Source organism: Myotis yumanensis, unplaced genomic scaffold (genome assembly GCF_028538775.1).
Source record: "Myotis yumanensis isolate MYYU_CA2020_CCGP unplaced genomic scaffold, mMyoYum1.0.hap1 SCAF_12, whole genome shotgun sequence".
In the NCBI taxonomy this organism is placed as follows: domain Eukaryota; kingdom Metazoa; phylum Chordata; class Mammalia; order Chiroptera; family Vespertilionidae; genus Myotis; species Myotis yumanensis.
In genome coordinates, this window is record NW_027223763.1 from 23,950,728 (window position 1) to 23,976,140 (window position 25,413).

The window sequence follows — 25,413 nt, forward strand, 5'->3', positions numbered from 1 at the left end:
TCAGTTGGCGCCCTTCGCCGTCCTTTTCATCCCAAGTTAGCTTTGGGGGTTGCCTTCGCTCCGCAGCTCGCAGGTCACGCGCGGCGCGGGAGGAGGCGAGGCTCCGGCGCGCCCCCAAAACCGCTTCTGGGTTCGGCAATGGCTCCTGCGTGGACTGCAGCACCAGCCGGTCTAGGCAGCACCAGAGGCGGCCCTCCGCGTGCGCAGAGGATGGAGCTGACCCCCGCCACCGGGTAGGTTTCCGCGGCGCACGATCTTCCCGGTCCCTTTGGCGTCGCGGCCGGAGCGCTCCCCGGAGAGGCTCCAGGTCGAGGGGACCAGGGTTCGGGGCGGCCGCCGCTGGCACGGTGAGCAGCTGCGGGCCGGGGCAGCCAGGAGGGCCTGCGCCGGGCCGTGCGCTCCGGGTAGGCGGGTTTCGCTTTGGCCCGAGCCGTGGAGCCGGCCGCTTCCTTCCAGAAAACTGTGGGGACCCCGGAAGGGCTCCCCGTGCGTGGCCGGGGCCCGCGTCAGCGCAGGGATGAATGAGCGTCGCGGGGAGGGCGCCTCCCCATCCTGCGCCCGCTTTGGTGGCGCCGCAAGGCCGACTGGAAGGTGCCAGCGGGGCGTGTGCGAGTCCAGGTAAGACCCCCTCGAGCTCCTCCGCCCCGCTCCTGCCCAGCCTGGCGGGGCCGAGCAGCCTCGGGGCAGATCGCCTAATGGCCGTCCGCCCGCCCGCCCGCGGCGAGGGTCCGCGGCACGTCCACCCCGCAGGCCAGCCCGGCGCGCTCTAACGCGCTGCGGCGGTGATGGGTGTCTGCGGGCGACCTCGCAGCCCGGGGGCCGAGAAAGGGCGACCGGGCACGGGAAGGCGACCCTCCCAGGTCCCGGAAAGACCGGCCGAAGGGAGCCAGCGCAGCGATCAGGACCGTCAGCCGGGGCCTGCGGGTGTGGAAACTGAGGCCCAAGCGCGGCGGGGACTGCCCAAGGTCAGCGGCAGACGACGCGAGACCCGGGGCTCCCGTCTTCCGCTCCCATTCGCTTTCCACTCGCCCTCTCCCGGGGCTGGGCTGGGGAGCCGCCGGTGCCGCACTGCGCCCGCAGCCCGCGGCGTCGGAGGGCGCCGCCCGGGCCTCCCCTGCTCTCGTCCCTGGTGGTCGGTCCACTCGGGTCCGGGGGCGGCTCCGGGATCTCACGGTGCAGACCTGCGCGAATTTCCCCCCGAGAGTGAGCCCCTTGGAAGGGAGAAGAGCCTTTTTGGGGTGCTTGTCTAGAGTGCACTCTGCCAGGTGCTTGAGGAGGTGAGAAGAGACGAGTCTAACACTTAACGTTATTAAAATTACTGGAATGTTTTTAAAGGAAAAGTTCATTACAGAACATGCAGGAAATAAAAATGTAAAGGAGAACATAAAGATAACTTAAGAAAGGAGAAAATAAAGATAACTTAAACTACGTCTTTTAGATTGTTGAGATTTTTTTCTGGATATGTTAAATTTTCCCTGCATGCACACAGTTAAACCAATAACATGGACAAAAAAAAAAAGATAGTTTTAATTTGCATGTCTGATTACCCAGGGGAAATTACCACCGTTGTTACCAATGTGTTCGTTGATTTACCCAGGGGCAATCAACGCCTCTTGCTGTGTGTTTTGGCCTTTTGCATTTGTGTGGGTGCATGGACTTAATTCTGTTGCCCCCCTTTTCAGTTGATTTTCTGTTCTCGATTTTTAAGCACTCTTTATATATGACACGTTAAAGTAGTAATTCTGTCATTTATGTTGCACCGTCTTTCCCAGTTTCCCTAATGTTTTTTGTCAGTTTTTCATCTTTGACCATGTATAAGTTTAACTTTTTATTTAGTCAAATCTATTTTTCTTTTTCTTTATCGTTTCTGCTTGAGGGCCTTGCTGAAAAGAGCCTTTCCTAACACAAGTTTATATAAATATTCTCCTGGAGTTTCTCCAGGTACTTTAAAGCTTTCATTTAGAAATTTAAATGTGGAATTTATTCTAGGTCGAGCTGTAAAATGGAGAGCTCATGGTTAGCCAGTTGCTGCAAAGCTATTAAGCCTATTTTTTTTACCCCTGATTTAAATTGCTACAATTATGATAGAATAAATTATGACATATTCGTATCTGTTTGTGGATTTTTGCATCTATTTCAGTATATTTTGGTGTCAGTGCACCAAATTTTAATTACTGAAGATTTATAATAGGTTTAATGTCTGGTTCGGCAGATTCTTTCTTATAACCCACTATCATCATTTTCCTGGGTTTAAAAAAAATCAGTTTTTTTAAGGTACAGTTTACGTGTAAGAAACTGCACAATTTAAATGTATATTTTGATGAGTTTTGTCAAATGTCACCACCATCACAATAATAAAATGATGGAGTACTTCATTAGCTTGATGTCATCATTGCACAGGGACCATGTTAATTTTCAGTATATCCTTCCAATTTTAGTATATGTGGCACCAAAGTAGCGTTTCCTAGCAGATCTGTTAGTACTAACTCTAGATGATCTTTAGAATACTTTGCTTAAGGGAACCAACCTCTTCCTGCTCCACCAAAACAAACAAAGGTACGTTCTTATTTCTACTTGGTTTTTGATTACAAGGGTCCTGAGAGTAGGGTCACGTTCACCCTCCCAGTGCCTGACACACCGGACTCAGTATTTGTTGAATGGGTATTTGTTAAATTCAACAAAGGATTATAAAAGTAATGTATGCTTTTTGCATAAATATAGAAAGCAGAACAGGAAACCTCCATCCCCCATGCTTTCATCTCTTCCGCCACTACTAATAAATTATACTCCCCATTACAAAAAAATGATCAGACTGTGAACATTTTTCTACAATTTGCATTGACATAGTTTGCATTTTTCCCTTAGAGACTTTTAAAATCTGCTCAGTTGCTGGAACAAATTACCATCGATTGGGTAGCTTAAACAGAAACATTTCTCCCCGTTCTGGAGGCTGGAAGTCGGAGATCAGGGGCCAGTTTAGTTGGGTTCTGGTTCCCGGTTTATAGAAGGCCACCTTCCCGTTGTGTCCTCACTGGCAGAGCAGAGAGGAACAAGCTCTCACCTATCTCTCTTGCAAAAGCCCTGATCCCATCAGGAGAGCTCCAGGGACAGGACCTAATTACCTTCCAAAGACCCTGTCTCCCAGTACCATCACACTGGGAATCAGGGTTTTAAAATATGAATTTTGAGGGACATTCAGTCCATAACAGAGACCTAGCTAAGACTCTTTTGTCAGTATATGTAAACCTTTCTTTTCTTTTTAATGTCCCATATCATCCTCTGGTATAATTATCCTGAACATCTGCCCTCTTCCTCTCTCTCTTTCTTCCTGTGACAAACAAAACTGCCCCAAACATTCCCTGTCCATCTTTAGTAGCATGTGTTTGCATTTCTGCAGGGTAGATTCCTACAACAGGATTTCTGTGTCAAAGGGTATGTCCATATAACATTTTTATAGATACCGTTCCAACTTTCCCTCCAAAGGTTGGACCAATTTATATGAAAGGGCCCATTTGTTGAACCGGGCCACTTCCTCTTGAAGTAAATTGAATTGACCTTATGTTTAATATAGAGATGAATTTTGGAGGAAAAGACCTCTATCTCCTCTTCCATTAGTGAGTCTCTGCAGCTGGGAAAATGTTCTTTTTCTCCATTTATTAAGACTTTTTAAATGCTCTTCTTATAATATGTTGCATATTTCTGCATATGTCTTAAATTTATTTCTATGTATTTTAGATACCACTTTGGTATCTTTTATTCCATTCGTTAATTTGGTGATTGATTAGATGGAACCAATTCGTGTGTGTGTGTGTGTGTGTGTATATATATATATATATATATATATATATATATATATATGGTATATATATATATATATGTGTGTATATATATATATATGGTATATTTTTTACATGTTAATGTTGTTACTGCCCACATTCTGAAAGACTTCTATCATTGCTAATGTTAGAAATGAGTTGATCTGTGCTCATATGATCAAGTTCATAGCTGAAGAATTGGGGCACGTAGAGGGCAACCGACTTGACCATGGTCAGGTACTGAGCCTCTGCTGTGTGTCGAGTACTGTGCTGGGTCTGTGAGGGATACCAAAGATAAATCAGACTGAATCCACTAACAAGGGCTTTATACATTCCTTGGGGCATAAGTCAAGGGCCATGAATAAAGCCATGGAGGCAGCAGGCACCATGGGAAAAACATGGGCTATGAAATTTGCCCTGTGTTTGAATTTCCTGCTTGCAAGTTGGTAGCTCCCCCTCCCCCACCCCCACCCCCCGCCCCATTTAAATGGGATTAGTTCAATTACTATTTGAGAGGGTTATTTTGGTCAGAAGAAATAATGCGAGTCGAGTACAATACTTGGATATGTAGTTGGAAGCTTAATAAGCGGTAGCTATAAATAGGTACAGTCTAAAGTAGAAAGTGACAAAGGAATGTCTTTGGGGAAAGTTCAAGTAAAGTGCCCAGCATTTGAGAAGAAGAAAGGTTATTTCTGGTTGGCAGAGATCAGGGTTGGCTTTTGGAAGAGTGTATTTGAGCTGACTCCTGATGGTTGATGTAGCCTCTGGGAGAAGAAGTGGGTCTGGAAAGATAGTGGGAACTGGATTGTGAAGAATTTGGACTTCATTCTGCAGTCACCGGGGACTCCTTGAACCAGTTCTACAGAAAGTGCCACGTGCAGACCTGTGCTGCCGAGTGTCGGATGCTGATAATGTAAAACATTCCCATCATTTGCACAGTGTCTCGTGTCTGACAAAGGCCTTTCATAACTGTTGTCTCATTTCATCTCCACAACACCTCCATAAATGAGGTAGCTTTTATTTTCCATTTTGCAGAGAAGCAAAACAGCCTTGGAGAGATCGAATGATCTCTTTACACAAATCCACCTGATTAGCAAGTGTTGCTGTTACCAGATCGCCTCAGTGCCAGGGGCTGGCCCCGGGCCTGTGTGTCAGGGACTCCTGTCAGGTGACCTCCAGGTTCTTGATTTGCACAGGAAAAATGTCAAGACTGGTTGACGTGAGAACAAAGCAAGTTTTATTCAGGCAGAGAGAAAGAAAGAGGCCAGGGCGGGGGTGAGGCTGTGAAAGAAGCAAAAGTACACATCCAAATGGACATGGGCCACCTCGCGGGTGAGTTTCGCACGTGGTCTATCTATTCTTGTGACTTTATGTGTTTCCAGGGCCCGAGCGGTTGTGGCTAAGCGTTGCTGTGCCCAATTCTGACTCTGCCTCTGGTTGGGAGGGGGCCTCGTTGTCCTTAACTTCTGAGACCACCTCAGGGGGTTCTTGGATAAACTTTCCCTTCGATCATGCGTGGAAGTGGGGGCTCTAGTGAGAGGATGTCAGCTCTGCTCCTACATCCTCATTCCACTTGTTGGGATTTCCCCTTAACTTCTTTCTGTCCTGTCTCATTGGGACCAAAACAGCTCACTCTGGACGTCAGAAGCCTTTTGGGAGCCTGTTGCAGTCAGCTGGCCTGGACGGAGGCTGTGAGGAGTGACCAGGGAATGGAAGCGAAGAAGGGCAAGGGCAGGAGAGAAGAGGAATGGCTAGGACGTGGGAAGTGACTGGACAGGCATGAGAAGTCGGAACGTACTGGTCTTTTGGACCAGGTGGTGGTGCGGTGTGTGGAGGAGGCTGACTTGGGAAACGTGTGTCACAGGTTCGTTATCTCCTGATGCGCAGCTCAGCCTGGTGTTCTGCCTCCCCTACTCCTGTGACCCTTCAGCTTAGTTTTCAGAAGACGCACTAAACCGTGATTGCCGCTGTCGCTCCATTTATTCATCCTAGCCCTATTTCGTGGTCATTTCTTGGTGTCTTTGTCCTTCATTGCCTTCCCTGACAGCTCTGTCCTAGACATGGTAGCAGGTACAATCCAGTTTAGGAACCGTTTGTGGTTCAAAGTGCCCTAGCAAGGGATAGACGAGGATTTCAGTAATCCTTGTGCCTTAGAATCGGGGCTGTGAAGGTAGGGTTGTTTCCAGGCTGCCTCTCCGATGCCAATCAGTAGACAACACTGTTGGAGTATGGGCCTGAGCCGGCATCATCATGGAGACCATGGAATTCTGGAAAAGGCAATCAGAGTGATACTGTGGACACAGCTCTTCGTCTGTCCCACCCCTATGACTGGGCTGGGAGTGGAGAACTCCTTCCCTCAAGCTGCCAATGGAAAATTCTATGCTTTCAGGTCTGTTCTGCTAACGCCAGTTATCTTAAAACTGGGTCAGTAAAGTGAAGTAAATGTTAGGTGGTATTGGTCACCGCAGGCCACTGTGCAGCAATTGGTTAAATCCTTTAAGAGGTTTTAAAAGCTAACAAGAACATGGTCCTGAATGCCTACGTGACTTCATGTAGCTGGATGTTAGGCAAACCAGACATCTGATCATTGAATGAGGGATCTGACCCCAGCTCCCGTGGCTGAAGGTGGGTGTGCTAGATTGCGTTATTGCTCAAGACATTTTCTGCCCCTCCCTGGAGAGACAAACATTTCCCTAATCAATGACTTCAGGCTTGGCCATGTATTTTTTAGAACCCCCTTTCTCGTGGAAGATTACATAACTCTGCCCTGTTGTACTTCAGAGTTATTATGCGCCTTGCCCTGGTCTGTGAATGTAGGTGGGCATGATGTGAGTGATTTTGAGCTGTAGCTGTGAGAGCCAGCTTGTGACTCCCTATCTGTCCCTTTCCCCTCTGCCACAAAACCAGCCAAGTTCAGGGAAGAAGAGGCACTTCTGTCTGCCTGGGTCCTGGAGTATAGATGGCATGGAGCAGAGACAGTTGACCCATAACAGACAAGTAATGTGAGCAAGAATTAAACCTCAGATTTTATAAACCCCTGGGACTTTGGGCTCATTGTTGTAGCCTGTTCTGACCTATACAGTCTATCACGATAGGGAGCCAGATGCCTTATGAGCATTCTAGAAATGTCCCAGACTCTCTGAGCAGACTGTGAGATCCTATCTTTGTTCCTGAGGGCTCAGAAACCGGTCTGCTGCTTTCCCTTCCGCTGCTCTGTGGAGGAGTACATTTCTCTGGCTCACTGCTTTGGCCAGTGCATGGTGAGTGGACTTGACCTATGGCACACTTAAGTGAGGCTGTAAATGTATCTGCATATTTTGATTCTTGTAATGTTGCCATCCAGCAAAAGAGCGTGCCCAGGTGGCCGTCCTGCAACCTGACGGGAAAGGGATGTATGTGCAGTGACCGCATTCTGACCCGCAGTCTGGAGCTGAACCCAAGCTGAGCTGTAGCTGTCCATAGACCAGCGACCAAGAAATGCATGCTGTTACTGTAAGCTATGCAGATCTGGGGCTATTGCCTTGGCGAGGTGACTCATTTGGTTGGAGCATTGTCCTGTACACCAGAAGGTTTTGGGTTCGATTCCTGGTCAGCACATACCTAGGTTTCAGGTTGTATCCCCAGTGGGCAAGTGTGCAGGAGGCTACTAATTGATGTTTCTCTCTCACATCAATGTTTCTCTCCCCCCCCCCCCCCATCTCCCCTCCTTTCCTTCTCTCTCTCTCTCTCTCGCTCTCGCTCTCGCTCTCTCTCTCAAGTCAATAAAAAACATCCTCGGGTGAGGATAAAAAAAAAAATCTGGGGCTGTTCATCACCCTTGCAAGAGCTGATCAGTGTCAGCAGGGACCGTGTGTTCTCTGTACAGAATCCTTCTCCTTCACTAATTATCAGTAGAACAGCCTTCTCACACCAGATTTTTAAAATGAGGTTTCTGAGATGTTAATGATTTCATTGCTCACAGTGGGGAAATTGCCTGGGATTAAAGGTCCTCTTTATATCAGCACTAGGTTCTTTAGTTTCCATCCCAATAAATAATGAAATCTAAGGAACATCTTCATGCTTACTTTATAAACACAGCTTTAAGAAAGTCCTCTCCCTCCCCTCTGCTACCTGGAACACACAAGTCTCTTTCATACAGAAATTCTGGAGCCAGCCCTGCAAGCACACCAGGCCCCTTAGCAAGATCCTAGACCAGCGGTCACCAACCTTTCAAACCTCACGGACCACCAGTGGTCTGTGGACCACCGCTTGGCAACCGCTGTCCTAGACCAAGCATGTCAAACTCGCGGCCCATGGGCCACATGCGGCCCACAACTAATATTTTTGTGGCCCATCCAATATAACGGTATCTAAGAAACATTTTAATAAAAATTTCGTAACTTAATTTTTACAATATCCTGCTATACATAATTATTAATAACTAACTACAACGTTCGCTAATGACTAATTACTCTAATGGTGTTGCATTCATTCATTATGCGCAGGCGCACCATTTCTCTCCACTAATACAAGCAGCCAGTATTTTAGCAGCTGATTGCCACATCATTAGTCTTGTACTGACTTGTGTGGTGTGCACAACAGGAAGTATTTCGCTTTCAGAGAACAAGAAAAATAGGTTTATTTGTGTTTAGCTTATTAATTTGTGCAGTTATTCAGTGTCTGGTAAGTTAATGTTCAAGAAAAAAATACTAACTTTTATTAAAATGTTCTATTATTTTATGTTAACGATTACTCATTTATTTCAGCCCTTTGTATTCAGCATGTCTCTATCAAAATAAACCTATGTTTCTATGAAAATTGAAGCTTTGTTTTTTTGCGGCCCACATAAACTTAAACCTTGTGTATTTGGCCTGTGTTAGCCTTTGAGTTTGACACGCTTGTCCCTAGACAATTCATTCAGAAAGCCAAGGGCCTGGGAGAACTTGGTGCTTTCAGGGTCTCTCCAGTCGTATCTAATCAGTTTGTTCATTCAATAAATATTGTGGACTTTACCCTCCAGTAGTGCTAGGCGCTGGCTCTCCCTGGTGATCAAGACAGGTAAGCTTATGTTTTGCTGGGGGAGGCTGGCTGAACCAAGGGTTAGCAAGGAATCTAATAAGCTCCTATTATACATAAAACTGCTAGGATTGGATATTTATGTCAAATATCTTAAAGCTGAAAATTTATTTTCTATAAGTCAGTACCTTTAAACCCAAAGGTGTAAATAGGTATTTAATAAAATGTTTTATCTCACCCTAGTCCCTAAGCCACCTAGTTCCCTTCTTCCTGTCGGGGCACATGTGGGAGGCAGCCGATCAGTGTATCTCTCTCACATGGATGTTTCCCTCTACCTCTCTCGCACTCCCTTCTGCCACTCTCTCTAAAGATCAGTGGGAAAAATATCCTCGGGTGAGGATTAACAACAACAAAAGTCTACGAAGAATATGCAACAGACACAGTGTGTGACTCACAAAGTCTAAAATATCACTTACTGTCTAGCACTTTACCGAAAGATATTGCCAACTTCTAGTCTTGAACATACTGAGAAAGGGAGGCAGTACAACAAGATGAAGGAGAAAGGCAGGGTCCAGATCATAAAGGGCCTTGTGGACCATGATAAAAAGTTTGGATTTTATTAAGAGATCAAAGGGAAGCTAAAGAAGGGTTTTAAGCAAGAGATTGACATGATCAGATTCATATTTTCAAATCAATTGTATGCATGCGCATTTATATATGACCCTCCACACACACACACACACACACACACTCCTGAAAAATTCCCACCCCTGGACTAAGGAGTGTCACATTGTTGCATTACCAAAAACCGTCACTAGAAGAGTGTGATGAAGGAGAATGGATAGCAGTTTTATACCAAACACAGAGCTGGGCTTTGTCATTATGATCACATTGTCATCTTACCACTTAATATGTGTCTTGCACTTTCCAAGCTGCAGGCCTTCTCTGTTGGCTGTATTTTGTTCCTTCTAAGTGGGTACAGCTCTCTTGGGTAGGGAGAACAGGCCGGAAGCCACCTGGATGACTCTGTTCCCAAGGCCACCTTGGCTAGCAGGATTGTGAGCTCAACCCCATTTCAGTCCCTGTTTTGCATTAGCAGTGACGTGGAACCGGCGAGGCCATGGAGATATGCAACCGTGAGTATTAACTCCTTTTACCGCAGCAGATCCCGGAGAGGAGCAACCAGTCTGCAGTACTCTAGAAGTCAAAACCAGCCAGCTGGGGTTGTGTCCTATTCGGATCTCTCCCTGCTTAGCTCCCTCTTTAGTGCTATTCAGATCCAGCACTGAGATAGTCTGTCTCACCTCTGAGCTTCCCCAGGATCATCTGCTTCTGCTGCTGAAATGAGACTTATCTGTCTGCTTCCTTGAATTTACTATGTCATCACATAGTAAGTCCTCACTTAACATCACTAATGGCTTTTTTCAACTTTAAGGGAAATAATGTATAATGAAACCAGTTTTACCATAGACTCTAATTGATATAAATAAGAGTTAGGGTCCTACAGCATCTCATCAATATTAGAAGTAGACAACGTCATTTGAGGACCTGCTGCACTGTAGAGATGTTTGGAATTCTATACCCTCTACCTCTACCTCTACCTCTACCTCCTCTCCCCGCAATCACCACACTGTTGTCCATGCTCTGAAACACATTTAATCTTCACAGAAACCCTATGCGATAGGCATTATTATCTCCATTTTTGAGGTTAGGAATTGAAGGTGTGGAGAGTGAAGTGACTTCCCACTAAGTGAGTGGCCAAGTTGGGATCCAGACCAACACATACCTGACCTGTATTCTGAGTCATCATGTCACTCTACCTTTCTTTATGGAACTGGTTAGGGGCATCTGTCTCTTCCATTTCCATCTCTGCCAATCTCAGACATTTCCTTCTTTCCTAAAGTCTGGGGCTCTAGAGTTCTCTTGTACAGGGGAGATCCTTTCTCTCACTGGTTCCCATGGTAGTAGAAAGTAAAATGGGAGGCATGGCCAGGTAGCTCAGTTGGTTGGAGTGCCATCCTGTACACCAAAAGGTTGTGGGTTTGATTCCCAGTCAGGACACATGCCTAGGTTGCGGGTTTGGAGCTCATATAGGAGATGACCGACTGATGTTTTACTCTCCCTCCCTCCCCATCTCTAAAATCAACTAAAAAAAACCCCCAATACACCATATCCTCGGGTGAGGATTAAAATAAAAGTAAAAATAAAATAAAATGGGAGAGCAATCAGGATTAAATTAATATTCACTTTTAAGTATAGTTGCATAAGATTAGGGAAATAAGAATGGAAGATGTTAACGACATTTCAGGGAACTGTAAATAGTCACTTTGGGGGGGTTTGGGATGTGTAGAAAATACAGTTTTCAAAAATTACATCAACAAGTATTTACAATGCATTTAGGTTGAAACTTATTTTTGTGTGTGTCACACCTTGCTTTTTTGCATCTGTTTTAAGAACCCATGTCTGTGTCACTCCTAATTAACATAATAAACTTGCATACCTGGTAATTTACTGGCACCTTGTAAACCTAACTAAGCATCTGTATGCCCTAGCCCAGTGGTCGACAAACTCATTAGTCAACAGAGCCAAATATCAACAGTACAACGATTGAAATTTCTTTTGAGAGCCAAATTTTTTAAACTTAAACTATATAGGTAGGTACATTGTTATTAACTTAATTAGGGTACTCCTAAGCTGGCCTTTGCTAAAAACATCCTCAATCTGATTGAGGTACGTTCGCTGAGGTCAACCCCTTCCAACTCTCCCATCCACACTGGTCTTGTATACTTGTTTAGTCTATCTCCTTTTGTTCATCCTCTCTGTATGTCCACCCCCCACTTCTTCTAACGCCACTTCTTCAAAATAGACTCGCCTAGGCCAAAAACCGACTTCTGCACATGGGCCACGAAGTTTCAATTGCACTGTACTTGCGCGCCCGCATGTGGTTTTTTGTGGAAGAGCCACACTCAAGGGGCCAAAGAGCCGCATGTGGCTCGCAAGCCGAGGTTTGCCGACCACTGCCCTAGCCCAAGCATGTCAAACTCACGGCCCATGGGCCACATGTGGCCCACAACGAATATTTTTGTGGTCCAGCCAATATAATGGTATGTAAGAAACGTTTTAATAAAAATTTTGTAACTTAATTTTTACAATATCCTGTTATACACAATCCTATATAATAAAAGCATAATATGCAAATTGTCCCCTTGACTGGAGTTCTTCCAGAGTTCGACCAGGGGTCAGGCCAGCCTGGGGAAGGCCAAAGGGGGGAAGGGAGGAAGGCCCTGGTGCTGGCAGGCAGCTGGGGAAAGGGAGGGAGTACCCGGCCGGCAGCCGGCAGCCACTAGTGACCCTTCCAGTGCATGAATTTCTTACACTGGGCCTCTAGTTATTAATAACGAACTACAAGGCTCACTAATGACTGATGACTATAATCGTGTTGCATTCATTTCCCTTATGCACCTTATGCACAGGTGCACCATTTCTCTCCACTAATACTAGCAGTGAATATTTTAGCAGCCGATTGCCACGTCATTAGTCTTGGACTGACTAGTTTGGTGTGCGCAACAGAAAATATTTCACTTTCGGAGAACAAGAAAAATAGGTTTATTTGCGTTACGCTTATTAATTTGTGCAGTTATTCAGTGTCTAGTACTGGTAAGTTAATGTTCAAGAAAAAATATTAACTTTTATTAAAATGTTCTATTCTTTTATATTAACGATTACTCGTTTATTTCAGCCCTTTGTATTCAACATGTCTCATAGAAATAAACCTACGTTTCTATGAAAATTGAAGCTCTTGTTTGTTTGTTTTGGCCCACAGAAACTTAAACCTTTTTTATTTGGCCCATGTTAGCCTTTGAGTTTGACATACTTGCAGCTGGTTTTGCTCAGTGGATAGAGCATCAGCCTGCGGACCAAAGGGTCCCGGGTTCGATTCCTGTCAAGGGCACGTACCTTGGTTGCAGGCTCCTCAGGCCCTGGACCTGGTCAGAAGCAATCAATTGATGTGTTTCTCTGACATTGATGTTTCTGTCTTTCCCTTTCTCTTCCACTCTTCCTAAAAACCAATGGAAAAGTATCCTCAGGTGAGGAGTAACAAAAAACATGTAGATGTAGAGACTCGGTTGGAGTACCAAGGTTTCATTACTCACAGAAATAACAGAAGAATCTAAGAGGTTATTGACAGATACAACCAAAGGTAGTGCACTGGAGAAAATACTTAAGTCTCTTAGTGCAAAGGTGGTGGATGTCCGGCCCACGGGCTGTAGAAGGCCCATGAAATCATTTGGTCTGGCCCTGCCAAGACCAAATGATTTAATTAAATGTTTGACCAAATACAGCAGGCTAATTTTTTTCTTTTTAATTTGTGCAGGAAGGATTTCACAGCATGAATCCAGGTGATTGTGAGGGCACATTTACTAAAGCTGGGACAGTGAAACAAGGAAGGGCCCAGGATGCAGGCAACAGGAGAGTCTGGGTGGGGCGCTTTGGCTTTCTAGAAGCTTTATGGGAAAGAAGTGAGCCTAGGTGGGGCTGCTGTCAGCTCACTGGAGGAGTCAGAGGAAAGGGGCCTTGGGGATAGGTTCTGGGGGTTTAGCCCAGGATGAGCTGCCACTGCCCACTGCTCCCCTGGCTGCAAGTCTCACGGGGTCCCTTAGAGTTGAGAAAATGTGTGTTTGTTGGGGAAGAAGAGGAGAAGGGAAAAGCAAGGGTGTGCTCCCAGGAGGGAGAGTGAGCCTATAGCAGGTTAATTTTTAAGTTGAGGATGATGTTATAAATATTCAAATGGCCCTTGGCAGAAAAAGGTTTCCCCACCCCTGCTCATTTCTAATAGCTACCCAACCTAGAACTGGAATTTCTGGTTTGATACACGCTGAGTTCTGTCCCTTTACCGTTCTCTTCCTCCTCTTTCTTTAGGTTTGACTTGCACTGAGTTGGGCCTACGGTCCAGGATGGTTTGTTCTCGGGACCAGACCTGACCAGAAGTTGACCTCATGAGCACATCCGCCTCCCCCGCGGCCATGCTCCTCCGGAGGCTGAGGCGGCTCTCCTGGGGCAGCACAGCTGTCCAGCTCTTCATCTTGACCGTGGTGACGTTCGGCCTGCTGGCCCCCCTGGCCTGTCACCGGCTTCTACACTCGTACTTCTACCTTCGCCATTGGCATCTGAACCAAATGAGCCAAGATTACCTGCAACAAAGCTTGAAAGAGGGTGAAGCTGCCCTCCACTACTTTGAGGAGCTGCCCTCCGCCAACGGCTCAGTGCCCATCGTCTGGCAGGCCACCCCCCGGCCCTGGCTGGTCATCACCATCGTCACCGTGGACAGGCAGCCTGGCTTCCACTATGTCTTGCAGGTGGTGTCCCAGTTCCACCGGCTTCTTCAACAGTGCGGCCCCCAGTGCGAGGGGCACCAGCTCTTCCTGTGCAACGTGGAGCGCAGTGTGAGCCATGTGGATGCCAAGTTGCTGTCCAAGTACGTCCCCGTGGCCAACCGCTATGAGGGCACCGAGGACGATTACGGCGACGACCCTTCGACCAACTCGTTTGAGAAAGAGAAGCAGGACTATGTCTATTGCCTGGAGTCCTCCCTGCAGACCTACAACCCGGACTACGTCCTGATGGTGGAAGACGACGCCATTCCAGAAGAGCAGATCTTTCCCGTCTTGGAGCACCTCCTGCGGGCTCGCTTCTCCGAGTCCCACCTCAGAGATGCCCTTTATCTAAAGCTCTATCATCCCGAGAGGCTCCAGCACTACATCAACCCAGAGCCCATGCGGATCCTGGAGTGGATCGGTGTGGGCATGGTGCTGGGGCCCATCCTCACCTGGATATACATGCGGTTTGCCAGCCGACCGGGCTTCAGCTGGCCCGTCCTGCTCTTCTTCTCCTTGTACAGCATGGGGCTGGTGGAACTGGTGGGCAGGCACTATTTCCTGGAACTGCGGCGGCTGAGCCCTTCCCTGTACAGTGTGGTCCCTGCTTCGCAGTGTTGCACCCCAGCCATGCTCTTCCCTGCCCCTGCGGCCCGCCGGACCCTCACCTACCTGTCCCAGGTGTACTGCCACCAGGGCTTTGGCAAGGACATGGCCCTGTACTCACTGTTGAGGGCCAAGGGGGAGCGGGCCTATGTGGTGGAACCCAACCTTGTGAAACACATCGGGCTCTTCTCCAGCCTGCGGTACAACTTTCACCCCAGTCTGCTCTAGTGGGCCAAGAAATGCTGTCCTGGAATCGGCTGCTTCTTGGAGATTCAGATACTGAGCTCTTTATGTAGACACGGTCGCTTGCAGATACTTCGTTGTTTAACGTGGCTAAGGATATAGGCACTGGGACAGCAGAGGAAAAGACCAGTCAAGAACCTTGGCAGGAGCAGCAGTTGGCCACAGATCCGGACCTCTGTCCCTCCACACAGCCACACTGCCTCATGCAGTCTGACCCACCCAATGAGGGGGCGTTAAAATACCGGTTACATTCTCCAGTTGTTTTCAGCTCTGCTACGTCGTGATAGAGATTGGGACTCCCAAAAATACTGTGCACAGTGATATGAATGTTTAAGGATGTGAAGGGTAGAACTCAGTGAAAGGTGAGATCCTTTTGGATTGATTTCTTTCTCACTGGGCATAAGAATGGATGCATTCAGAATGGATGTCTAAACAGGCAGGCCCACGTGGATAGATTCTGCTTGTTTCCTTGACCTGATGTAATGAAAGCCAATAAAAGCTGTGCAGTGCTGGCAGCGTGGAGGCAGGTGACCTGGCGTCCGTTACCTGCCTTTTTCTTCTCTGCACTGCAGTGCATGGATAATCAGTATTGTTAGTGAGAACTTTAAGGCACAGCCGAATCTGAAAGCACCTTATGGATCATCAAAGTCAGATTGCTTATGTTTATTAGAGACTTAATATTGCAGATTTCTGTCACATTCTGACTATTTGGAAATTGGGCATTGCAGAATGATATTGAATGGGTGAGCTCTTTACTAACTGCATATCCCTTTCCCTAACTTTTCTGGCTAACCCGTCCCCCTCATTTCTTTTTCTTCTAGGTAGCATGAGAAAACATGGACTGTGAAGTCAGAAGAGCTGCATTTTTTTTTTTTTTCAGATTTCTCTTATGTCCTGGTGGTGTGAACTTGGCCAAGTCATAACCACTCTGAGTCTCAGTTTCTTCACCTGTAAAATGAGGACAGTGGTACCTACCTTTTAAAGTTGCCTTGAGACTGTATGTAAGACACCTTATAAATGCTTAGCCCAGAGAGGGCACAGGGTAAATATTAGTTCTTTTCTCCCCTGTAGTAAGTATATAAAACTCAAGTGTATTTGGAGGGAATGCAGCTTGGCCCCACCTCCAACCAACGTAATTTTTCATTCAAACTGGAAGTGATCTGAGACACCTCTTGAACTTATTCCAGGACTATCATCTGAAAATTACTTTTCTCGAGAATTACAAGTAAATGGCTTTGGATGATACTTATGGAACCGGTGGACAACATGTCCCTTCCTGAGGACAGATGGTTACATGAGAGTTCACGCAGTTGTCCAGTCTGTTTCAGTGCCACACCTTCTGTTTGCGTTTACATTTCCATAGGGAGTTTCCATGTGGGGATCCTCTTAAGAACAAGGAGGAGGTATACAGGGGTGGGGGTGGAGGTGGCAGTGGGTTCACCACCACACATTACAAATGAACAAACTGAGACCCAGAGATGTTAAACAACTTCTCCAGGTTCACACAGCTGAGCAGGACTGAAACAGCTCTTCTGACTTCCGGCCCCTCTGGTTAATCCCATCCATGTTATAGATATCTATGTAGTCCAATTCTCTTTTGTAAAATATGATTGTAACCTGGACTGAATAATATCTCTGTAAACTAAGATGGTAGAAACTCATTGTCATGTGGACCTTGGGGAACAAACAGGTATCAGTGTGTGTTGTGTTGTTATAGTGACCCATTATGTATCTCCCAGGAACGTCCAAAGTGATCAGAGCTACTAGATGACTTATTCAAGATGTTTGGATTCCACACCTCCATTCCTCCTCTCCCAGCAACTGGTCTACCCCCCTGTTTGAGAACAGAATCAGCCTCATGTTTGAGAATAGAACTACCCTCAACCTATGGACCTCATGAGAGTTTATTGCATTAATGATTGGATTGCCTCATGAAAATTTATTTGTCCAGTGGGAGAAGAGCCACATCTAAGCTAGAAAGGCTCAAGACAGAACCATTGCTGGTTTACATTTCTGCTGTTTCTAATTCAGATGTCTACCACATGCAGACACTCCCTCCCCTGACTCTGTCATTCTGGAAGGCCAAGGCCATCTTTGCCTTGTCTAATTTCTCTGCCTATACACCAAGAACCTCCTCCCATTGCTCTTAACTAGAGTCTGCCATCCTTGGACATTTTCTGCAGCTCAGTGCTGCCCTTTTATCTCTACCCACTTCTAGATTTTCTTCCCTTTTGTCCCTCATTCCTAGAACCCAGTTTTTGTATATTGTCCTTGATTAGGACAGCTAACAGCTTCACACCAAAGCTGAAGTCTCTCATTTAATCCTAAGCAAGGGGACTAGAGGAGAACCCAACTCCCCTTCTCATATCAAGGGACATAGGTTAACAGGTCAGTGAAGGTCTCTTAACAGTCCTCATCTTTCAGAGTTTAAATTATAATCAGGCCTAAGAAGCTCTCATTTGTGACAGTGTGTTTGTGTAGACATATTAGTTAAAATAAAAGCATCCATTCCACTGAGGTATCCTGAGAAGACTTTTTGTCATTGTCTTTTCTTTCAATGGGATGTTTTTTTGTGATGGGGCGATTAGTATCTCACACACACACACACACACACACACACACACACACACACCATTGTACCATTCCAAAGTACCATTCAAAAGTATGGGCTGTTCACTTGAAAATTCGTAAGTGAATTTCTTAAATGGAAACACTTGAATCCTGCATTCTTTTTTGTTGTTTAAAGAAAAAATGGTAAGAATACTACAGTGTAACTGGAGAATACAAGTAGGACTTATATAATGATAGGGCTAATCTAATTTACGTTGGCTACACTTCTCATTTGGGAGAACTTATTTCATTGGTAACTTAATTTGGGTGGAGAGGCATTCTAATTGGAGTTGATTACTGTGGGACTTTTAGATACACTAAGATGCGTTGTGCGTTGCGGTAACACACGCTATAAAACTGGGTAATTTTAAGTCACCTGAACAATCTGGATATTTTTATCCCAACTACAAGGAATTTGCTGAGAAATGTTCATTAACTGGCACTGGTTTTTTTTTTTTTGGTTGGATTTTATTTAGAAAAACCTTGGGGCTGTGTCCAAGACAGTTGGAAATTGAATAGTGCTAATGGCAAAAATAAAGTACTTAATATATGAGAGCTGCCATGGAGACCTGCTGTGGCTGGCAGGTCACCCCAGTACTGAGATGATTCACAACAATGTGAGTCATCACTGCTGAATGGGAATTTTTGGTTTAGAATGGAACAAATCATCGTGACCTTTTTCCTAACGACCTACATGGAAATATGGATAAATGAACTGATTTTTTTAAAGTACATCTATGTTCATCATTTGGAGATAAAAATATGAAACTCCAAAGGCAAATGATGAATTTATAAAAAATGAACAAGGAACAGGTGGCATAAGAATGTAGGAATGAGGCAGCTTTATTATGTCAGAGAAATGAGAGAAGAGGCCCATGATTAGAGTGAAGCAGAGGGCTCTCATTTGTCAGCTGTCCCTGTGTGTCCCAAACTCCCTTATATAATAAATCCTTTATGCGTGTTCGACTGTCATGAAATCTTTATAGGCTCAGTCTGTGGATAATGCAGAGGAGCTCCACAGTGGATAGTCAGTGTTCTGGATAAATAACTCATTACCTGGCTCGGTAGGACCTGGCATTGTGGTGCATTTAAAATAAACTCAAACCCCTACATTACCTCCCAGGCCAGATGTGCTCTAGCCTCTGCAAACTTGGACTTCATGTCTTATCATCACTCCTGTCATGGTTCTCCCAGCTCTAACCGCACCGGCTTCCCTTCAGTTCCTTGCATTTGCTTCACGGCTTCTTGCTGCAAAGCCTTTCTCTCTGTCTGAAATGCTTTCCCTTCACCTGAATCTTTCCTATGACTCAGGTCTGAACTCAATTTTAATTCTCCTCCCGCTCACCCCTCAGCCGACTTCCTTTCCAAGCAGCCTCCCCCTTTCCTGCCCCCAGGCCCATCTGTCACATTATCACATCACCCAGTGTGATTCCCTTCAAAGTTCTCTCTCATCATTATCTGAAATTCCCTTATTTATTATTTTGGGTATTTTTTCCTCTCCATCTCCTGCCATAGAATATAAGGTCCACAATATCAAGGGTCTTCTCTGTTTCATTTAATCCTTCCCCAAATCCTAGAACAATATCTGACACATAGTAGGAAAGGAATGAGAAAGAGAAAGAAAAGGGATTTACAGTGGAACTGTTACTCAACTGAAGGGGTTCTCTGCTTGGGGTGTTCTACTGAGATGTGGTTGTCGCAAGGTAGTTTTATTTACTTGCAGCAAGTAAAGGAGATGGGATTCATACTAGTAAGCAAAGCTCTGCCTCCCCCAACTGAGCCTTGGTATTGCTCTCCTACACTCTGGTCAATTACATGTTGATTTCTTTGCAGTTGGTTACTTTTATTTTTTGAGTTCCTGCCAGCTCATCCTATTTGTTTACTGCTGCATCTGCAAAATACTACGCTATATTTTAACATTTAGCAAGAAATAACATTTAGAACTGCCCAGACCTTGAAACCCTTGTCCTACCTAACAGAACTGGAAGAAGAGAAATGGGCCTAAGGAAGAAAATTGGAACAAGAACGAAAAGGGAGGTAGTGAGGGTTAGCTGTGATGTACAGTTTGACCCTGGAAACGAATTTTGCACGCATTCCAGATAGAAGGGCAAGTACAAAAAGGAGCTGCTTGCACAACCACACACCTACTCTTTTTCTTTGTTGTTATGGTTTTGTTTTCAGTGTGTGGCGGGGGGGGGGGGGGGGGGTGTGTGTGTGTGGAGTAACAGAGGGGGTCCCTGTGTGCTACTTTCAGGGGAAGGCTGGGTTTTCTTCTTTAGGCTGCAACAGCTGCTTTTTCCTGGGAATTATCTAGACATGACCACCACCCATGGTGGCACCACAGCCTGTTCTGGGACTTTGAGGCCAAGAGGCAGGAAAGAGTGAAGGAATGATCACCACATTGTACCGGTAAACTCCTCTCAAGTCACATGGGTGACAGGTTTCAACTGACCACGTATCTCTGAGTGCTAGGGTTGGCCTTTGGCCAAGTCATCTGTTACGTGACTTTTGGTGTCTTTGTTGTTTTGTTAGTGTAGCTTTGTTTAAATGTGAATAAACTGAGTCCTTTGCAAAATTCATGCATTGGCAACACGTTAGACAAAGAATGTACCCCACCCCAATGTGTTTTTATCCAGAACGTGATGTAAGCCCTGGCATCGCTGAGGCCTGGGGACCTCAGACCATGGTTGTTTGGACATTCAAGCCCATACTTTTGAAACACAAGTCAACCGGTCTGTGTAGATTTCCTTCTGGTAACGTGTTTGGGCAATTCCTCTTGTCCTCAACCACACTGCTTTTCAACCCTAACACATCCAGATTCCATCGCTCGCTGAAGTTCAGGAAAAGAAGCTTGGCTTTCATCTAGCCCCTCCTCCAATGTGGCTTATGATAAAGGAGGCAGGATCTAATCTTCCTGGAATCTGCATGCAAAAGTCTTCCTCTTTTGAACAAGTAAAGAAAAAAGCATTTAACTTTTAAAAGTTCTTTTTAAAAAAAATAGTGTGTGTCTTTCATATTCAGAATCACAGTTTGTGTATTTTTCTGCAAGGAACTACACCTAACAAATTAATCATACATAAATCTAAATTTAGTGGTTTACCCCCATATTAACAAATGCTTAAATCTTATTAGCAATATTCAGACAACTCAGCTTTTTAAAAAATGTAGCCGAACTATTACCTAAAATGTGCCAAAATGTAGAAACACACTTCTACATTTGAAATAAAATGCTTTGATGAGATTAGAATCCCATTATCTTACCAGTTAATATCAGAGAAAGAAAAGAACTGTTTCAGCCAAATTAACCCTCTTTTGTCACACTTAAACATTAATTCTCACACTAAAGAAGACATTAAAATTCACAAATACATGCCAGGAATACTTTAGACAATTTTTGTCCTACCAAAGGCACCAGGTGTCATGCCCTACATGTCAACTTACATTTACTGAGTGTCTACTGGGTGACTGGTACTGTGCTGAGAGTGGAGACACTGAGGTGTGTGAATAAGACATGCTGTCATCTGTGAACAAAATGGGCTCCCTCGGCAAGCCTGACAAGCTCATCCTATATAATAAAAGCGTAATATGTAAATCAACCGAATGGCTGAACAGCAGAAAGACCATCCAGACAACCATTCGGGACCACACTATGACACCCAATGGCGCCAGGCCAGCCAAGGCGGGTGCAATGTGATTGGTTGGCGCCCGGCCATCATCCCATGATCACCCTGCAGAGGGAGACCCAGGCCACCGACCAGCCCAGTGGGCTGCGAGGGAAGCCTGGGTTCCAGGTGCCAGAGGGAAGCCAGTGCTGGCAGCCAGAGGAAGGAAGGCCTATACTTGCATGAATTTCGTGCATCGGGCCTCTAGTTAACTAAAAGTTAACTATGAGATATTTTTTATCATAAAAAAACACACCTCAAGACCTAACTGAGCCAGTTATGGTGGGAAGTCACATTCTAAGGCCTACATGATAGATTAATCTCTACCTTGACAAGCTCGGTCCATTGCTTTTGTGCATCCAGAATATCCTTCTTAAAATGTCAAGGTGATTTCTTCTCCAGACTCTGGTACAGTACAGGGCGAGACACCCCAACATTCCTCATTATTATCTCTTACCCACATCCCTCTTTACGGTACAAACTATACATGTGAAATGCTAACTGTCCACACCACCAATGTAAAAGAAGTATGTATCTCTCTGTTTTACTTTTTATCCAGTCCTGAAGATTTCCCCCTCCTTAATCTGCCACCAATGGATTTCATATAACCTTCCTTGTGTCTTTTCTTTGATTCTAATGTATAAAATCAACTGCAAAACTGCTGTTCTCTGGAGCATTATCTCAATCCCTTGAGATTTTGCTTTGGGACTAGCCCCAAACGTTTCTTTTAGGTTTGGAATTTCTTTTACCAACACTTCCTTTTAGGACCTTGGTGTCAGGTGGGGGAGTTAGTACACTGGGGTGAGTCCTGGGGTGACGGGCTCACAGGGTGCCATATGTAAGTTACCCCAAAGTACCAGAACTCTAAGCTACCCCAACTTCCTCAACTGCTCTTAACCTCTTGCTGAGGACAACATGGCCCCCTAAAGAAGCCTTCCACTAACAAAGGAAATGATTGACACAAAGATTTATTTACAGAAATAGGTCAGTGAAAGGGGAATCAGCCTGTCCCAGCTCTTGGAGCAGGTGCTTTGGGGAGAAGATATGTAGCTTTTGATGCAAGAGGAAAAACCACAATATTATCTTTGAACCTATGAAAGGTTATTTCTTTTTCTTGCATTTCAAGAAAAGAAACTCTCTAATGTCCAGGTTTCTAATCCAAATTAGAAAAAAAAGATGTGACATCTTTTTCTGAAACTGAATTAAAAATATACATTTGGAAAAGGAAAAAATGAGCCCCAGAGAACGTTGCTGGCCCAACTATGACACACCCTGTTGCCAGCAACTTGCCACGCCTTTCTCATAAAAGAACCAAGAAAAGCCAAGCACAAAGTATTCTGCCCATCCCATCTTGCTGACAAAACCTGCTGGTCCTCAAATGGAGAGGATTGTGAAGTTCACACTTGTCCCCACTCCCTCAAGGTGAGTTTTGTTCCCTAAAGCTTTTCTAGTTCATTGTCCTTCCCAAGTCTTGTGGCCTCTGGGTTTCCTGTGTAAAGTCTGTTTCTTAATATGGCTCATCTGCTTCGTGGCTGACTGCAAGTTAAATCAGTGTCATGGCACCCTCTGTCCTTCTCGCGGGATGACTAGAGCTTAGCTATCACAAGCTGGGAAGGAACACCCTTCTTTGAACTCACCTTGACATTTTAAGAAGGTTATTCTGGATGCACAAGGTAGAGAAAAAATTTTAACTGAGGGCCACACTCTTTCCTCTACCTATTCTCATCAGTGTTTCCATATGGATCTCCAAGCCTGAAGAGACTCATTCTTACTTTTTAAAATTAATTTTTAAAACCAATCCACAGTGAAACAGTGTTGGCCAAAGGCCTCAACCTGGCTTTAAGAATAGCGGTCAAGCTGCTGCTCCCTAAACAGTGGGATATTTTGTGATATTCACAAGCATTGTTCATAATTCTTCAACTCCTTTAATCCTTACCTTCAAGGATTCCCCCATATGGATAAACTAAGCCAAAGCCCAAAGTAATAAAATAAAGGCCTGAGTTTTTAGCAAATGTAATTCTTTAAAAATATGTATTTTTATTGATTTCAGAGAGAGGAAAGGAAAGAGAGAGAGAGAGAGAGAGAGAGAGAGAAACATCAATGATGAGAGAGAAACCCAATCCACGATCCAGGCATGTGCCCTGACTGGGAATCAAACCATGATCTCCTGGTTCATAGGTCAACAAAACCACTGAGCCACATCGGCCAGGTGCCAATATAATTCTTAACCAATTAGGAAGCATTCATGAGCTAATAGTTTCTAACCACTTGCCCATAAGGAAATGGGATAGTTTGGTTTATATGTGAAAATTCTGATTTTACTTGCCAAAGATGGGTCAGCTCAAATGACAAGAAAAAAATGATGCTATCAGCCTATTTCTTTGAAAGAGGCATTGGGAGTGCTTTTTTGCATTCTCATGTCAGGAAAGCATGTTGTAAATTGTGCAGGTTGGTTTCAGTGCACGAGTTGGCTGTAGAGGCTGTAGCATCAAGGTGCATTAAGCTGCAAATAACAGAATCCGGTCTCTCAGGGCCTAGGCGATAATGGTGTTTAATATTCTCATCAAGGACCCAGACTCCGTCTGTCCTGCTCTTCTGCCATCTTGTGCCACCGCACGGGTACTGCAGCTTCAAATACAAAGTCGCCACGGGGCTGCATTCAAAAGCAGGAAGGAAGGGATGAGGTAGAAAGGCTTTTCCTAGTGAAGTTGTGTGTGTTTTTTTCCAAGAAGGACAATTTCAGGAAGTCTCCCGGCTGACCTCTCCTTTGGTCTCCTGCCTGATTTTAATCGCAGGCAAAGAGAAAAGGGATAATAGCCCAGTCACAATTCATTCGTTTGTGGCTTGGGTAGGAATATATATATTTACCTCACAGGCTGTCTACCCACCACCCAAGCCATCTGGGGCTTCTGTTAGCCAGTCAGATGGTGTATGTGGAGAGCTCATGGGAAGCATGTGAGCTGTGACTGCCCTGTTGCTGGGGGGAAGTCAGCAAGATTTGTAATATTCTTCCTGCTTTTGACACTCTCTATGATATTTAGAAATGGAAGCAACATGGATATTATTTTATTTAGATTAGATTTATTTAACCCCATAGTCACAGGGTTAGGTCATAAGAGCCTTTTGAAAAGATATGGTTACAGATGAATTGTTTTGGAGTGTCAAAGGGCTTTGAGAAGCTAAGCTTGTTAGATTCCTAGAGGAATGCCCAGAGGATGGCATTTCCTTTTTTGGGCAACTGAACGTGAAACATCATGGAAACAGTAACATTATTATTGCCAGTTTCAAGGAAGTACAGATAAACTCAAATGGGAATGGGGATTAACTAGTTAACAACGGAAGGTTATGATTTCTACACACCACCACCCCTCCCCCAAAACATGACTTTAATTGCTTTAAAATATGGCAAATAAGTCTGAGGAATCATTCAGCATCTTGCTGTTTCAATAGCTGGACAACTTAGATCTTATTCATCAGCTGCTGACCTGTTCCTTTTTCAGAAACACAGATACCATCCGAACATTTTCTGATGTCCTTGTTTTTCACTGTTGTGGCTTGCTGAATTAAAGCAGCTGAATTTGATACAAGTTCAATGTCGCTTTCTTCAAGAATCAACTCATCTTTCTGGGCTTGAGATACTGAACAAGCAATGCTTGAGCATTGGGTGGTTGGAGCTCTGAGTTCTTATAGCCACAGGGGCGGAGTTCCCATGAATAACAGGTGTCCAGATGGGGTCCTTATCCCAGTGTCTGCACTTATGGTTTGGAGTGTTCTGGGCCCCTCCTAAGGGTGATCCCATTACACCCCATTACCTCAGGATTGACAATAGCACTTGACATAAGTGTCTTGACTGACAGTGACTCCAAATTGAATTGTCATAGGTGTCCCAAAACTCTGCTCTGCTTGTGCTCTATACAATAAATAAAAGCTAAGTTAAATGGGGGGAAATTGTCTAATTTCTCCTCTTTTGGATGTCACACAAACTTTGAGAGACTCCATCTTAATTTTCTACGTGAGACAATCAGAGACACTTAGGCTTCCTTACATAAGACTGTGCAAATGGAAACATTCATAGAGCATAAAAATATATGAGGTAAAGAGAAGGGA

General features: G+C 45.0%; 1 protein-coding gene and 1 non-coding gene across 6 annotated transcripts; one reads left to right on the forward strand and one right to left on the reverse strand.

Moving 5' to 3' along the window:
- Nucleotides 1-16: 16 nt before the first annotated feature.
- PGAP4 (post-GPI attachment to proteins GalNAc transferase 4) lies at nt 17-17,564 on the forward strand. 5 transcript variants are annotated; one of them, XM_070431019.1, is made up of 2 exons: nt 17-233; nt 13,731-17,564. In XM_070431019.1, exon 2 carries the CDS (start codon nt 13,808-13,810, stop codon nt 15,017-15,019), a length of 1,212 nt encoding a protein of 403 aa, XP_070287120.1. In that variant the 5' UTR covers nt 17-233; nt 13,731-13,807; the 3' UTR covers nt 15,020-17,564. The 5 variants fall into 5 exon arrangements, with proteins under 5 accessions (XP_070287120.1, XP_070287122.1, XP_070287124.1 ...); XM_070431021.1 differs by lacking the exon at nt 17-233 and adding an exon at nt 530-618; XM_070431023.1 differs by lacking the exon at nt 17-233 and adding an exon at nt 1,186-1,277.
- LOC139021399 (U6 spliceosomal RNA) lies at nt 2,357-2,459 on the reverse strand. Its single transcript, XR_011473500.1, has one exon. It is a non-coding gene; the product is annotated as a U6 spliceosomal RNA (small nuclear RNA).
- Nucleotides 17,565-25,413: the final 7,849 nt, after the last annotated feature.

Excerpts from the sequence above, each read along its gene's own strand:
- PGAP4 (XM_070431019.1), top strand. The coding sequence starts at position 13,808 with ATGAGCACATCCGCCTCCCCCGCGGCCATGCTCCTCCGGAGGCTGAGG.